This window comes from Carcharodon carcharias, chromosome 2 (assembly GCF_017639515.1).
Source record: "Carcharodon carcharias isolate sCarCar2 chromosome 2, sCarCar2.pri, whole genome shotgun sequence".
NCBI lineage: Eukaryota > Metazoa > Chordata > Chondrichthyes > Lamniformes > Lamnidae > Carcharodon > Carcharodon carcharias.
Window position 1 is genome coordinate 41,497,137 of NC_054468.1, and position 17,172 is coordinate 41,514,308.

At 40.2% G+C, this 17,172-nt stretch overlaps 1 protein-coding gene across 1 annotated transcript in view; it reads right to left on the bottom strand.

Moving 5' to 3' along the window:
* Positions 1–460: 460 nt before the first annotated feature.
* Positions 461–17,172, bottom strand: part of chrd (chordin) — a 45,459-nt gene continuing 28,747 nt past the window's right edge. Inside the window, exons 18-27 of the mRNA XM_041204972.1 lie at positions 15,817–16,058; positions 11,934–12,047; positions 11,252–11,458; positions 11,042–11,135; positions 7,719–7,751; positions 5,561–5,718; positions 4,750–4,852; positions 4,242–4,396; positions 2,970–3,063; positions 461–543 (exon numbers count right to left, since the gene is read on the bottom strand). Of these exons, the coding sequence (XP_041060906.1) occupies positions 461–543; positions 2,970–3,063; positions 4,242–4,396; positions 4,750–4,852; positions 5,561–5,718; positions 7,719–7,751; positions 11,042–11,135; positions 11,252–11,458; positions 11,934–12,047; positions 15,817–16,058 (1,283 nt within the window). The remainder of the gene's footprint in view (positions 544–2,969; positions 3,064–4,241; positions 4,397–4,749; positions 4,853–5,560; positions 5,719–7,718; positions 7,752–11,041; positions 11,136–11,251; positions 11,459–11,933; positions 12,048–15,816; positions 16,059–17,172) is intronic.

The window sequence follows — 17,172 nt, forward strand, 5'->3', positions numbered from 1 at the left end:
ATAAAAATGTTAAAAATATGCAATAAATCCACTCCCTATATTATCAATGTCCTTTGAATAGATGGAAGAATGTACAATAATGGTTCACTGAGCTCCATTAGGAATGAATATGTCATCTTTAGCCCATCCAAACTGAGCCTCGTAACTAATAACACTCTTGCAGGTTATGACAATGTTCCTTCATGCCAGGATTGAAACACATGAGGTATGCACTTAAGAATTCAGCATGAAGAGCAAATCACAGTCTTGTCCAATGGTGTCCAACATCTTTGTTTTCCTTTGATTAACTGCACTGAGCACTGAATCTACTGAGTGCGCTTAAATTAATGATTTTTCTTCATCTGGCTTTCAAATGAAGTTCTCAAAATCCCAGCTCGATCAACTGGAGAAGACATCACAGCATATATCACATGCAAACTCTGTCCATTGCATATGTGGTGTGCATTCATACAAATTTGATCTATGGTTCAGAATCCCAGCTGCTCTTCCCCTTCTTTTGGCCTTTTAATTTCTCTCCATCTTCATCATAATATGAAGACAAATCTAAAGATAAAAAAGATATTTAATGTATTGGAACAAGCCTGTTGGAGGTAATATTTTTATGGTGCCTTAACAGAAACCATTAAGCAGATCAACATTTGTAACAGACAGAAGCACACAGATTTTATTCTTGCATTTTAACACTCCAAGAGGATTATTTCCTTGCCTTTCACTCACTACACCTCCTCAAGAGAAACTGCTGTCTCCTGCACCACTCTAAAGATATATATGGATGAGATGAATTGTCAGTCCTGGTCAATCTAGTAACAGTTTAGGTTTTTCACATATAGATCTGAGAAATAGCAATGTGGTATGTTTTGCAGACAGTTTGCAAAGCTAACCTACAAGTTTCATTTCTTCCTTTGACATTCTTCCTTCCATTTTAAGAAGCAAAATATTATAAACTCAGCAGTTAGCAAGATTACAGACCATCTCTGCATTGTATTCTTAGACTTATTAGTCTAGAAATTCATTATTTCCCTGCTTCTGATGGATAATGTACATGGAATACTTTGGGATGCAATTTCATATATTATTGCTTCAAGGAACATAAGAATATAGGACTAGGGAACAGGAGTAGGCCATTCAGCCCATCAAGCCTGCTCCGCTATTCAATAAGATTATGGCTGATCTGGTTGTGGCCTCAATTCCACTCTGCTGTCTGCCCCTGCTCCCCCCCCCATAACCTTGTCCGTCAAAAATCTGTCTAACTCAGCTTTCAATATATTCAATGACCTAGCCTCCATATTAATGACCCTTTGAGAGGAAAAATTTCTCCCACCTCATCAATAAGACCTCTTATTCTTAAACAGTGTGTGCTAATTCTACTCTCCTACAAGTGGAAACATCCTCCAGTTATCCACCCTATCAAGTCCCCTCAGGATCTTATATTTTTCAATAAGATTATCTCTCATTATTCTAAACTCTAATGGGTATAGGCCCAACCTGTTCAACCTTTCTTCATAAGATAAGCCCCTCATTCCCAGGAATAACTTGAGTGAACCTTCTCTAAACTGCTTCTAATGCAATTATATATTTTTCAAATAAGGAGAACAAGATTGTACAAAATATTCCAGATGTGGTCTCACCAATGCCCTATACAGCTGCAGTAAAACTTCCCTACTTTTATATTCTATTCCTCTTACAATAATAGCCAACATTCCATTTGCCTTCCTAATCACTTACTGTGCCTGCATTCTAACTTTTTGTGATTCATGTACCAGGACACCCAGATCCCTCTGTACCACTGAGTGTTACAATCTCTCTATTAATAGTATCTTGCTTTTCTATTCTTCCTGCTCCATAAACATCCAAGGCTCATGGCAGAACTATGTTGAATAATGATTCAAAAGTTTAAATAAGGGTCCAATGCTCATTGTAGGTTCCTTCTGTGATATTGGTCTGCCCTAGTGTCTCACTAATCACATAATAATCTTGCTTGGCAACTCAGGATGCTAATTGACAGGAAGGACAGTTGAGGGACACTATTTTAATGGCTCATTCGCTACATACAAGTCACTTTCTGCTCTGTCCTCTGCTTATTAACTTCTGATGATATTTAGCTTGTATTCTGGTTCATAAAACTGAATGCTGACATCTGAGAAAAACATTCTTTCTGGAATGCTTTTGTCTGTTTTCACAACAATTTGACTTGAGTTATTCCTGGGAATGAGGGGCTTATCTTATGAAGAAAGGTTGAACAGGTTGGGCCTATATCCATTAGAGTTTAGAATAATGAGAGGTAATCTTATTGAAACATATAAGATCCTGAGGGGACTTGATAGGGTCTGGTAGGGCTCCTTTGGAGCTGGAGGACCGGGTGTGCAGCAAAAAAGAGTGGAGAGCAGGAACAGATGGGAAGAGGGAGGAGTTGAGCACTGCACTGAAGTGGATTTCCAGGGAGTTCTTCCTATATGAACTTCACTGAAGAGCAATGTTTCAAATATCTTCACTTCACAGAGGAGACTATCACTGAGTCATATCACCAGCTGCACCACAACTGGAGCCTCAAACCAAAGCCTGTGGCATTTACAGTCATTGTGGTCCATGATTTTATACAACAGGCTCTTCCCAGATTGCAATAGCTGTTATCGGTGGCATCTCACAGTCCACCACTGTGTCATGAGGTCACAGAGTCTTTTTGTACCAGGAAGAACCCCTACATCACATTCTCTATGGATGAAATGGCAAAGCAAGACCAGAGGGCACTAGCCTTTCCATGCCTTGCAGCTTCCCCAGGTTGCAACGTGCCACAGACTGCAGCCACCTTGTCTTGCGTGCTCCCTTCATCAGCCTGGCACCTTTCCAAATCAAACTGCCTCAATGGCTGGCTTCAGAAATGTCTAACAGAATGCAATTTTCTTTAAATGGTTGAAATATGTCAAGAGCTCTTAGCTAACTTATTTTAAAGTAAATCTGTTGAATTTTACCTTCACACTCTGGACAACACTTTTGTTGTCGCTTTACAATGTTCTCACAGTTTAGAACTGGACACTTCTCTCGTTGACACTTTGTGGATCCTTCCTAAAATTTCAAAGCAAAACACAAGTATTGGAGTTTGCTACAGTATTCTTGCCCTGTTTGGTAAGTCACTGTTACATACAGGGGTTCCAATTTTATTCTTAATTCCAATTTTAACTAAATTGGTGTCAGCCTTGGCCCAGCAGGAGCACTGTAGGTTTACATCTGACTCCAGAGTCTTGGGCACATAATCAGTGCAGCACGAAGGGAGCGTTGAGCTGTTGGCCATGCTGTCTTTCAGATAAGCTGTTAATCTGGGGTCCTTTCTACCCGCTCAGGTGAATTTAAAAGGTTCCATGGCATAATTCAAAGATGAGTCACTGAGTACTCCCCTGGTGTCTTGGCCAATGTTTATCCCTTAACCAACATCAGCAAAACAAATTATCTTGTCAATATCTCACTGCTTTTTAAGGGATCTTGCTGTACATAAATTTGTTCCTGTGTTTCCCTATTACAACATTGATGACACTTCAAAAGTACTTCATTGGCCGTGAAGTGCTCTACGTGGTCAGAGGTCCTCGAAGGTACTGTCTATTTGCAAATTCTTTTTCTAAATAAATATCAAAAATGACATATAATATTTTGCATTTCAACTATTTCATAAATGGTCAAACTTTTAGAAGATAGCTACTTGTTGGTTTTCTTTTCCTCTTATTTTACTTCTCTCTGTCCTCTTTCGAAGATATGCTCCAGCTAAAGCCAGAGGACAGGAGAGCAGGTTTCCACCAACACTACTCTCAGTCAGCTAGAAAGGGGTACAGTTTCTGATTTCCTCTGCTTCTTAGTGAGGATGCCCTGCTTTCTCTTTTATGCCTCCTGACATCAATGTGACTAATCTTTGAAACTCAGTAAAGTGGGGCTGAAGCAGTGTTGCATCAATCCAGTCTGACACTGTGCACTGATGCTCTAATATACCACATAATATAGTTATTATTTATTATATGAACTAACAAAGATATACATGAATTATTTATTTCATGGAACTGCAATTATAATTATTCATAAATCTCCCAGAAAATCTTACAACTAGATTTCACTTTCTTTGCAAACCAGTTGAGCAAATTATGTCTTTGACAACAGCGTCTTCATAAATTCTTAAATAATAACTCAACATTTCAAGCAATATCAGCACTTTTGATGTGGTCTGAGGTATATAATTTTTAATTAAATAGAATACCTACATCACACCAGCAAGTAATGCATTTCATTTCCCCAAACGGAGGAACTTCAGGATGCCATTTATTATTGTTCGTGTATATATGACGCCCAAATTTGCAGGGCCTCGGCTCATCAGCCTGCATCATGTCTGTATGGTCAAAAGGGGTAATCTCTGTAACTGTGGTAAAAAAGCAAATTTCAGAAGCAAGTTCAGGGTATCTATCCACAATTATGTACAGTATATTTTTGATGGGCAATGTATGTGGGCGCTCTGGGGTACGTTTCAAAATGTTGCTGATGTTGCCTGACACTAATATTTGAGCAAATGCCTATTTGGTATTCACTAAACAGTTTCAATTGATTCATTTGGGTCTCAGTAGATTCCCTACAGTAAAACAGTGACTGAAGTACCTCATTGACTGTAAAGCACTTAGGGATGTCCTGAGGTTGTGAAAGGCACTACATAAATGCAAGTCTTTCTTTCTCTTACATAAAAGATAATAGAAAATTAAACTGGCACTTATTACTAACCTGGACATTCTTTGCAGCAGTCTGATGCATTCCTTCTAACAGGTTGGCTACAAGACAGATGAGGGCATTGAACCTTCTCACAGTGAACCTCCCCAGTTGCTCCCTATGAATGACATATAAATATATTTTTTGGAATTAAATTATACATAACCTATATTATTATAAAGTGTCAGCACATATCATATTGGAAATCTTCAGACAATTAATAATTTTGCTGTTTTAGTGAAAATATTACTTTCACTGTCTACATAAATGGTAATTTCATTCTTTATCAACATCTCCAAAATTTTGCCCACCATAGGTTACCTAGAATAGTCCTGTCTCCCTTCTAAAACTTGAAACTATACTGGCCACTAAGCAATCCTCCCACATGCATCGCACTTCATGAGCTCTGAGAGAGACGTTCTAGGGCCTATGCGCTTCCTTCGACTCCTTCAGGATCCCAGGTTACATCCCATTGGGTCCTGGCACTTTGTCTTCCCATAGCTTAAATTAACTTAACTAAAATGTTCCATTTATCCATCACAGTATCGCACATCACACTCTCAACCACTTCAGGATTCACCTTATCACCAATGTCATCAACTTTAATAAAAAACCAAACCTCCTGTACATGTGCAAATGAAGTTCCCACCACAGTCCCCCTTAAGTGATAGCAGCGGAGTGGGAGCAGCTGTGAAGAACTTCCTGGCCATTATATTCAATAGCTAGATGCTGCTGATGTCAAAATAATTGCTAATTTTATTACTTCCGCCTTCAAAAAGTTCTAACAATAGAAATCAATTTTTATGAGTCCAAAGGAGGTTCCTACCTTACAGGTGCAGACTGCACATTTCACATAGCCAAAGGGTGGTACAAATGGATGCCAGGTTGTCCCAGCAGGATGCCATTTCTTGTCCCCATCAAAATAGCAGCCTGAAACATGAGATCGATAGTTCGTCAGAATAATTGTAGCTTCATTTGATCTCTCTAGAATCGTTGTAAAACCGTATCCAACAATAACAGTTATTAATACCTTACTATTCCAAAGGTAGAATGCTAACAAAAACAATCCTTCTAGACAAGGTTGGTAAAATTTTCTATAATTAATTTCAGGTTTCTCTTCCAATTTTACAAATGCATTTACTTTCCCTTTCTTGTAGAGTATTCCAAGGGCCATGCATCATTGCTTGGCTGTAATGTCAGTTATGTAACCTGTTCCTAGCTCTCTGCTGATGATTGAGAGCACCGCAGGGTAATTTGCTCTTGGAGTTTTACTCCTTCCTGCCCAGATGGGATCAAGAAGAGGAGAAGAGGAGTGTGGCATCTGTTCCGCGCCTTCCCTGATCACATAGCTAAGGGACCCACCATATAGGATATGCAGTCTAAATTTGCCCAAATACCAGAAACATAGGAACAGGAGAAGGCCATTCAGCCCATCGAGCCTGCTTCGCCATTCAATATGATCATGGCTGATCGAACACTTCAATGCCTTTTACCCACACTATCCCTATAACCCTTCACGTGATTGTTAATCAGAAATCTGTCAAGCTCTACCTTAAACATACTCAATGACTGAGATTCCACATCCCTCTGGGGTAGAGAATTCCAAAGATTCACAACCCTCTGAGTAAAGAAATTTCTCCTCATCTCGGTCCTAAGTGGCTTTCCCCTTATTTTGAAACTGTGTCCCATGGTTCGAGACTACCCAACCAGGGGGAACACCTTACCTGCATGTATCCCTTTAAGTATTTTGTAGGTTTCAATGAGATCACCTCTCATTCCTCAAAACTCTAGAGAATACAGGCCCAGTTTGCCCAATCTCTCTTCATAAGATAGTCCTGTCATCCCCGGAACAAGTCTGGTGAGCATTCATTGCACTCCCTCTATGGCAATAAGACCCTTTCTGAGGCAAAGGGACCAAAGCTGCACACACTACTCCAGGAGTGACCTAACCAAGCTTCTACACAATTGATGCAAGACTTCACTACTCCTGTACTCAAATCCTCTTGTGATAAAGGCAAACATTCCAATAGCCTTCCTAAGTGCCTGCTGCACCTACTTGTTAGCTTTCAGTGACTAATGGACAAGAATCCCCGGGTGCCTTTGGACATCTGCAATTTCTAATCTCTTACCATTTAGGAAATACTCTGCACATCTGTTCCTTCTACCAAAATGGATAACCTCACATGTTTCCACATTATATTCCATCTGCCATGTCCTTGCCCACTCACTAAGTCTGTCCAAATCTTCCTGTAGCCGCTTTACATCTTCCTCACAACACACATTCCCGCATAGCTTTGTAGCATCTGCGAACTTGGAAATATTACATTTGTCCCCACATCCAAATCATTGTGAACAGCCGGGGCCCAAGTACTGATTCTTGCGGTACCCATTAGTCACAGCCTGCCAATGCGAGAATGACCTGTTTATTCCTACTCTGTTTTCTGCCTGTTAACCAATCCTTAATCCATGCCAGTATATTGCCTCCTATCCCATGTGCATTTATTTTGCTAACCAACCTACCATCACTTTATCAAAAGCTTTCTGAAAATCCAAGTATGCCAAGCCCATCAACTCTCCTTAATCAATTTTGTTAGTAACATCCTTAAAAAACTCCAACAAGTTTGTCAAACACGATTTCCCATTCACAAATCCATGCAGACTATGCCCAATCAGATCATGATTATCCAAGTATCCATTTATCACATCCTTTGTAATAGATTCTAGCATTTTCCCTACTAAGGCTAACAGGTCTGTAGTTCCTTGTTTTCTCTCTCCATCCCTTCTTAAATAGCGGGTGACATTTGCTCCCTTCCAAACTTCAGGAACCATTCCAGAATCTATAGAACTTTGGAAAATGACCATCAATGCATCCACTATTTCTATATCAATGTCTTTCAACATTCTGGGATGCAGGATAGCGGGTCCCGGGGACTTATCAACTTTAAGTCCCATTAATTTCTCCAATACAACCTTCTTACTTATACTAATTTCCTTCAACTCCTCATTCTCCCTAGTCCCTTGGATTTCTAAATCTGGAAGATTTCCTGTATCTTCTTCAGTGAAAACTGACACAAAGTAATCATTTGCTTCTCTGCCATTTCTCTATTACGAATTCTCCTGACTCTGCCTGTACTCTATGTCACCATACTTTGGGATCCAGACATGTTGCACCATTTTGCCAGATGTTAATCAACAAATTAAAACAGCACATCAGGAAAAATATTCACTGAATCAAAACAAAAGATGATGTGGGAAGAATTCTGCTTTTTTTCCACTGATGGTACAATCAGAAACAAACATTAAAAAACCAGAAGAGTTTACTGAAGAAAAAGGGCCATTTAGTCTAATGTCCCTGTGCCAGCATTTTTGAAAAAGCAATTCTAAAAGAGATGGTTGCAGAGATAGTGGGTGGAATTTAATGTGCATCTCAGAGCAAGTTGTGAGGTTGGGGGGACTGGTGCTGTGGAATTAGAAGGGAAGGCGGGGTTGGAGTGTCCTTTGCTTTCCCAATGTGGTGGCATTCTCTCAGCAATGGGGAAGGTCGAGGACAGCCTTTCACACAGAGGCTAAATAAGGGCCACTTCAGGGCCTCTTCCCACTGCCATGGGGGGTGATTGCCCAGTAAAAGCTGGTGGCTTTGCTGCTTCCCCCACCACAGTGGCAAGGCAACTCCCATGAAACACTCTACCCCCCACCCTCACCAACGAACATCCATTTCATTGAGGCTTGTATGGCTGGTCCCAGTGACCCCCAACCCCACATATCTTGGTTCCAGGGCGGCATCAATGATGCTGTTGAGGGCTGGTTGCAGTCCCAGCAGCAGCCACTGCTCTTAGTGGAGCTGCTGGAACTGAGTTGTTTCTGGCCTTCTGATTGGCTGGTTGTTCTAGGAAGAGGAATCTTAGTCCTTAAAGGGTCAGGAGCTCCAATGTCAGGCAGTTAATTGCCTGATGGTCACATTATCCGGCCAGGGCTTCTTGAAGTAGCTGAGGCTATGTTGCACTCAGCTTTCTGGCCCACCCATGGCCTCCAGAAAATTCCGCCCAGCGAATGCGTTGGCAGTGATCTTCCAAAATTCCCAAGAATTGGATTCTTGGGAATCCCAGTGGATTGGATGGTAGCAAACATAACATCGCTATTCAAGAATGGAGGGAGAAAGAAAACAGGAAATTATAGACTAGTTATCCTGACACCCACCAGTCATCAGAAAAATTGTTAGAATCCATTATTAAGGAGGTATCACCAAGATGCTTAGAAAGTCAAATGAGTAGGTAGAGTCACGATAGCTTTATGAAAGGGAAATCATGTCTCACAAATTTATTAGTTTTTTGATGATTTAACTAACCAGGTTAGATAAAGGGGAGCCAGCGAAAGGAACATATCCTGATTTCCAAACGGCATTTGATCAGATGCCACATAAAAAGCTTTACACAGGATAAGGGCTCATGGGGTTGGGATAATATATTAGCTTGGCTAGAAGATTGGTTAATGGACAGAAAACAGAGAGTGGGGAAAATGAAGCATGATCAGGATGGCAGGCTGTAACTAGTGGGGTGCTACATGGTTCAAGGGGCCCCTGCTTTTGACAACCTACTTGGATGAAAATACTGAGTACTGTAATGTATTTAAGATTGCTGACAGTACAAATTTATTTGCACTGTAAACTGGAAGGAGGACATAAAGTGGCTGTAAAAAGATATGGACAGGATTATTTGGCAGATGGAATGTAAGGTGGGAAAATGTGAGATTATTCATTTTGGTGTTAAAGTAGAAAAGCAAAATATTTTTTAAATGGTAAGAAACTTTTAAATGTTGATGTTCAAAGAGATTTTGGTGTTCTCATACAAGAAATGCAGAAAGTTAGTGTGCAGGAACAGCAAACAATTAAGAAAGCAAAAGGCATGTTGGCATTTATTACAAGGAGGATGCAGTGCAAGAGTAAGGAAGTCTTGCTGCAATTGTACCAGGTTTCAGTGAGACCATACCTGGAGCACTGTGTACAGTTTTGATCTCCTTATCTCAGGAGGATATACTTGCAATGGAGGTGTTGCAGTGAAGGTTCACTAGTGTGATTCCTGAGATGAGAGGATTGTCCTATGAAGAGTAGTTGACTAGATTGGGCCTATGCTCTCTGGAGTTTAAAAAAATGAGAGGTGATTTCATTGAAACTTATAAGATTTTGAAGGTACTTGTCAGGATAGACACTGAAAGGTTGTTTTCCATGTCTGGAGAGTCTAGAACAAATGGCGGGACATAATCTCAGGTTATGGATCAATCATTTAAGACTGAGATGATCAGGAAGCTCTTCACTTAGAGGGTTGTGAATCTTTGGAATTTTCTACCCCTAAGAGCTACGAATGTTCGGTTGTTGAGTATATTCAAAGCTGAGGTAAATAGATTTTTGGACTCTCAGGGAATCAAGAGATACAGGGATTGAGGGGGAATTGGTAATGATGTCAAAAATCAGCTATGATCTTATTGAATAGCAGAGTAGGCTGGAGGGGCTGTATGGCCTCCTCTTCTTCCTATTTCTTATGATCTTATGTTCTTAAAAACTAACCCCGTTTGCCCACCCTCCCCATAGCCCTGTAACTTCTCTGCTTCAAACATTTATCCCCATATTTATGATTTTCCTATAAATAATGAACAGCTCAACTCATCCATCTAAATTACTTGTCAGATTTCCAAACATTGCGTCAATTGATATTAATAGTTTACTTAATAACAGCTCATCCTTGATTAGACTATTAATCGCATTATTTTTTTAATGAAGTTATATTATAGACTTACCTTCAACCTGCTCTGCTTCTGTTTTCTTCTCATCTTTTGTTTCTACTTTATCTGTCAAAATTACATCAAAAATATCAAAACCAAATAAAAATCAACTTTACCAGTGCAGTAGTAAATGTCTAAAAAATATATATATTTGACAGATATGAAATGAATTAAATGTTTTCACTGTTTGTCACATCATTCTGTCACTCACGTACATTCCATATTTATAACCCTATGTGAGCTCACCGGGACAGCAAATTATGTGGCATCACAGACAAGTGAACTTTGAAAACCAGATTGCAATAGTGAGCAATATAAAGCATATCATTAACTTGTAATCCGCAGAGAAAGGAAACTAATACATGATCTAGAGCTGAAGTATCCCACTGAATGGACCACTCATTTGACAAACCATTTTTTTCATTTACAAGAGTCCAGCTGCTTCTTTTTCTCTATTGAACACAGCAGTGATGGGTTTTGACAGTTACTGTTATTTGCATAGCACATCACTTCTCACTGATTTAAAATGTACCTTTGCAAACAGGACAGCATTTATCTTCAACACGAATGATTTCTGAACAGTTTAGAGGAAGGCATATGATAGGGTCACATATCACAGTCCTTTTCTGAAATAGAAAGAAAATGTGCAAAAGTTTGATTGAATCTGGTCATACTAAAATAAATTAGTAAAATAAATCAAACTAACACTTCACATCACTCAAGCTGACTTTCAATATGTCACCTGGCAACTACAGATGGAGCATTTCCTGTCATAGTCTGGTGCCCATTGAGACCCGTGTGCTCGCTGCTGCCCTTCAAAAAAACAAGAATTTGGATCTTTCTTCAACTCCACTGGATCAGGTTTAATTTCCTGAAAGAGACTATCTTCATAATTGGGTTCCTTAGGTATAACAAATCCTTTCGATTCGCACTGGTTTTGAATCAGCACCTGACGAGAATAACAGTTTTAATAAGACCAACAATGATTCTGAATTTAGAACCCTGTTAATAATGGTAACACAATACAAAATCATGGTCTGCACGGACTGCTTCAGCTACTTGGATTGATTACATGGGCTTTATCCAGCTGAGTGCTTCATTTAAGTGCAGATTTTTATGCTGAGATATTGCAATGATCACATTATGAAACAGAGTCTTTGTAATGTATTTCTGCAGTACCTTGTCATCCATTATGCACAAACAAATGACTTTTTACAAGAGCTATTAACCAGGACTCAAGTGAATTAGCTCCAAATCAAATTACAGTTTAGTACAGGAAAATGCTGACGTTTGAGAAGCATTCAGCATTTTACTAAACATAGCGATATTTCTTTAAATGGATCTTTCTTTAATTTTCCATAGCAATCCCCTCCTTTACATTGTTCTAAAAGCACATTTTCAATAATAAATGCACTTGTACATACCGACCCTCGTATCTCTCCTTTGGGATTAAGTTTTGTGCTAACTTGAATAAATGCAGTTCCTCTGTTAAGATGTCTCAGAAGTTCAGTGCTGATATCCTTTAATATACCTTGAGCCTAAATGACCATTACAAAATACGTTAATTAGGCCTATTGTAAAAATCAAAGAATCACCATGGCAAAGAAGGACAAATGACTTGCTGAGATATTATTGAAATTTTAAAATATCACTAGTTAACTATACCAACCATAAGATTTATGGAAACATTATTTTGCAGGAAGGAAATTCTAATAACATTAGCAGGTTTAGTAATCATTCACATCTCATTTAGGAACATAAAAACAAGAGTCGGCCATTCAGCCCAACGAGCTTGCTCCACCATTCAATATGATCATGGCTGGTCATCCACTTCAATGCTGTTTTCCCACTCTATCCCCACATCTCTTTATGTCATTTGGCATTTAGAAATCTGTCAATCTCTACTTAAAACATACTCAATGACTGAGCTTCCACAGTCCTCTGGGGTAAAGAATTCCTAAGATTCACAACCCTCTGAGTAAAATCATTTCTCCTCATCTCGGTCCCCCTTATTTTGAAATTGCATCCACTGGCTCTACACTCCCCAACCAGGGGAAACATCTTACCTGCATCTGCCCTGTCTATCCCTTTAAGTATTTTGTCGGTTTCAATGAGATCACCTCTTGTTCTTTGAAATTCTAGAAGATACAGGCCCAGTTTCCAAATTCTCTTCATAGGAAAGTCCCACCATCCCGGGAACAAATGTGGTGAACCTTGTTGCACTCCCTCTATGGCAAATATATCCTTCCTAAAGTAAGGGGACCAAAACTGCATATAGTACTCCAGGTGCAGTCTAAGTAAGGTTCTAGGCAATTGAAGCAAGACTTCGCTACTCCTTTACTCAAACCCCCTTGAGATAAAGGCCAACATACCATTAGCCTTCCTATTTGCCTGCTGCACCTACACGTTAGCCTTCAGTGATTTATTAACAAGGACACTCAGATTCTTTTATACATTTATATTTTCTAATCCTTTACCATTTAAAAAATATTCTGCGTATCTGTTCCTCCTATCAAAGTGGATAACCTCATATTTTTCCACATTATATTCCATCTGCCATGTTCTTGTCCACTCTGTCCGAAGTCTGTCCGAATCCACTTGAAGCTGCTTTGTATCTTCCTCACAACACACATTCCCACCTGGCTTGGGGTCATCCGTGAATTTAGAAATATTACATTTGGTCCCCACATCCAAATCATTGATATATGTTGTGAACAGGTGGAGCCCGAGTACTGATCCTTGCAGTACCCCGCTAGTCACAGCCTGCCAACGCGAGAATGACCTGCTTATTCTTAGTCTCTATTTTCTGCCTGATAACCAATACTTAATCCATGCCAGTATATTAACTCCTATCTCATGTGCTTTAATGTTGCTAACCAACCTCATGTGGGACTTTATCAGAAACCTTCTGAAAATCCAAGTACACCAAGTCCAGCAACTCCCCTTTATCAATTCTGCTAGTAACATCCTCAAAAAACTCTAACAGGCTCGTCAAACATGACTTCCCATTCATAAATCTATGTTGACTATGCCAAATCAGATCATTATTATCCAAGTCTCCATTTATCACATCCTTCATAATAGATTCTAGCATAGATCTGTAATTCCATGATTTCTCTCTTCCTTCCTTCTTAAATAGTGGAGTGCCATTTTTTACCTTCCAATCTACAGGAACCATTCCAGAATCAATAAAATTTTAGATCAGCAATGCATCCACTATCTCCACAGCTACCTCTTTCAACACTCTGGGAGGTAGATCATCAAGTCCCAGGGACTTATCAACCTTCAGTCCCCATTAATTTCTCCAATACAACCTTCTTACTAATAAAAATTTCCTTCAATTCCTCATTCTGCCTAGTCCCTTGGATTTCTAATTCTGGGAGGTTTCTTGTATTGTCCTCAGTGAAGACAGACACAAAGTAATCGTATAGCTTCTCTGTCATTTCTCTATTCCCCATTATAAATTCCCCCGACTCTGCCTGTAACAGACCTATATTTAGCTTAGCCAACCATTTCCTTTTACACTTGGACACCATCATAGGGATCCGGGAGTTTTGATCATTAAAATGGGGTGTGCAGTGTGAAAGTCAAAAATTGATGGAATGCATATAAATGCTCTCGAAGGGCGGATAAGGTCTGTTTAAGTGTCATGGGCTGGGATTGTCTGACTCTGTAGTGACGGAACCCGCTGCAGGACATTTGGCAGCCCAGCCAAAAGTCTATTGACTTACAATGGGACCGGATGATCCCGGCAGTGGGCAAGGCCACAAAATTCCACCTATGGTCTGAAGTTTTTTAAAATATCCTGTTCTTTAGACATGAAAAAACAGGCTGAAACTGCAGGATTGCTTTGATTAGCAGACCATCTGGAGTAGGTTAGAAAAAACACTACCATCAAGTTTAATTGGCAATTTAACAGGTTATTAAGATTATCTGTCTTTGTTGTGGGGTCTGAAAAAAGTTTGTTTGCTTTTATAAGAGATTGAACATTTGAGGAGATGTAAAAGCTTTGAATGGGTTTCATGTCTGGGAATTTTTTCACTATCAGGTGTGTATGAGTCAGGGTTGAATTAGATTGTTAGAAGTTTATTTTTTTTTCATCTCCAAATGGCTCTTGAGATCTGCCCATGGTGGATACTGGGTGAGTGGCTATAGAGGTGCATACATGTATGAGGGAACATGGAGTGTAGAGGGGGCATGTTGGCATGGAGGAGCCATGGGAGGGCATGGGGTAGGTGGGGGGAATTGTGTGGCATGGACAGGTCATGGGGGGGTGGTAGGTGGTTGAGGCCATGTGAGGGGTAAGGGATAAAGGGCCTGACAGCTTCTAAAACAACAAAGTCCCAGGGAACCAAGCTGGGCCTTCTAACCAGCTACCCTCGACACTCACCTGCCTCCATGGCCACCTAGGATCTGCATCTGGAATCAGCGGGCCTGATACAATTCCGCCACCATCCCACGACCCCACCCCCCCCACCCGCCTCCAGCCACCCCCTTCACCCAGAGTGAATTTTGGGTCTAGCAGGGCCGTTTAAACCAAGACAGGTCTGCTAAATTGGCCCCTTGGCAGTGAAAACCCTGCCCATCCTGTCTGAATAGGGTAAAATAGTCAAGATCAAAGGCCTAGTCACCTTATAGGAGAATTAGTATTATGATTAGTGTTCTTACAAGGATGAGCTAGACAGGAGTTTACTTCTGAAGAGGAACAGTTTCTGCTTTTTTATTCACATTTTCTTCTATCCTCTACTGAAGGTGGTCATTTCCTGATGGGGTATGATTCCTCAAGTACCTAAAGACCTTCAGGTTCCTGATCTATTGATGATTCTTCATTTGAGAATCTTGATAGTGGGTGTTGGCAGGCTGCTTCAGCATGGGTCCAATTTGTTCTCATTGGACATCCCCGCATGAGCACTCTTACAACCACTAGATCCAGAGTTGGAACCCCAGCTGATTCAGCTCTTCTCAGGGATACTCAGTCAACATTAACACTCAGACAACTATGCAAGCTGAGATCAGCAAACTCAGAACCCGATCAGGGATCAAAGCAATAGTTTAATGTGTCAGTTACACATTGTTATTGTTGTTGATGAATAACGTTCTGAAGATAACCTCATGAAAATTCTGCCTCTAGTCAAATTACCCCCAACTATAATTTTGCTTTAAAAGTTATGAATGGAATTTTACAGCCCTGTCGTGGCAGGGTGGGGCAGGACAGGGCCGTAAAGTGTGGCAAGCTGTTCAAAAGTCTATTGAATTTGGCGGGACCATAAAATTTCACCCCATAGTACCATTTAAACAGTTTTGTACCTCTGATCCATAAAAGCCTTTGAGGAGGCGCTTGTGCTCCCCACTGTTATCATCCATTTCCCCAATCTCAGCAAACCCGTGGAGATGTGCATTAATGGTGATATCTTCAGCTTTGCTAAGCCCAGCCACAACTATCTCATAATGTAGGTGGCAATGTTCATCCAAGGACACCCATGCATGTCCTGCTGAACCAGTCTTTATGGGAGGCACCACAAATTGTCCAGCTAGAGGAATTGGAAGCTCTGTGGAGGAGAGATTCCTTGTGTTAGTATTTCACGTTGAGCTGAATCACAAACAGGTTGAATTTTGCAGTTTTATCGTACAGCCCATGACCTGTCACAAGAGATAAAAACAGGGTATGTAATCAGTGAACACATAACATAAAAGAGACCAAATGAAAAACAGAAAATGAAGAAAAGGTTTATCAGGATGGTTCCAGAGATGAGGTAATTTCAGTTATGTGAATAAATTGGAGAAGCTGAGGTTGTTTTCCTGAGAGAAGAAAAAGTTAAGAAGGGATTTGATAGAGGGATTAAAGGTCCTGAGGGTCTGAACAGAGTAGATTGAAAGAAACTGTTCCCATTGGTGGAAGGGCCAAGACCAGAGAACATTGATTTAAAGTGATTGACAAAAGAGCCAAATGTGGCATGAGGAAAAATGTTTTTATGCAGGGAGTTGTCAGGATCTGGAATGCACTGCCTGAGAGAGTTGCGGAGGCAGCTTCAATTTGGCCTTTCAAAATGGAGTTGGATAAGCACCAGAAGGGAGAAAATTTGCAGGGCAATGGGGAAAGAGCAGGGGAGTGAGACTAGCTAAATTGCAGAGGGCCAGCATAGGCTTGATGGGCTGCATGGCCTTATTCTGAGCTGTAATCATTCTATAATTCTACAAATACAGCACAAGTTTGTCAGTATCTCAAAGAAAAACACAGCTAATGTTTTTGGCCATGACCTCAGTCAGAATTGATTGGCTAAGAGAAACCCTTTATACGTCCAGAGAGAGGCTCGCATGACTATAAATAATCCTAATGAAGCTCTTGCCTGAACGCACTAATCTGCCTTTTTAGATGCTGACTGGCCCACTATGTAATGTAGTAATACTCTGAGTCAGAAAAGATACTATACTCATTAAGTTGCCGAAACTTCCCATCTGGTTCCTGACCATAAATTAATAACCTGAAACCTATTTATTAACAACTATTCATCCATTCCATTTTTTTAACTTATCATTTTGTTCTGTTGCACCACTCCCTGCTGGTAATCTATTCCACATTTCTATTATCTTCCAGTTGAAAAATGTTTTGTCTAAATTCCTTGTTTCCTTTTGACACCCTTAACTTTGAGCTGTGTCACAAAG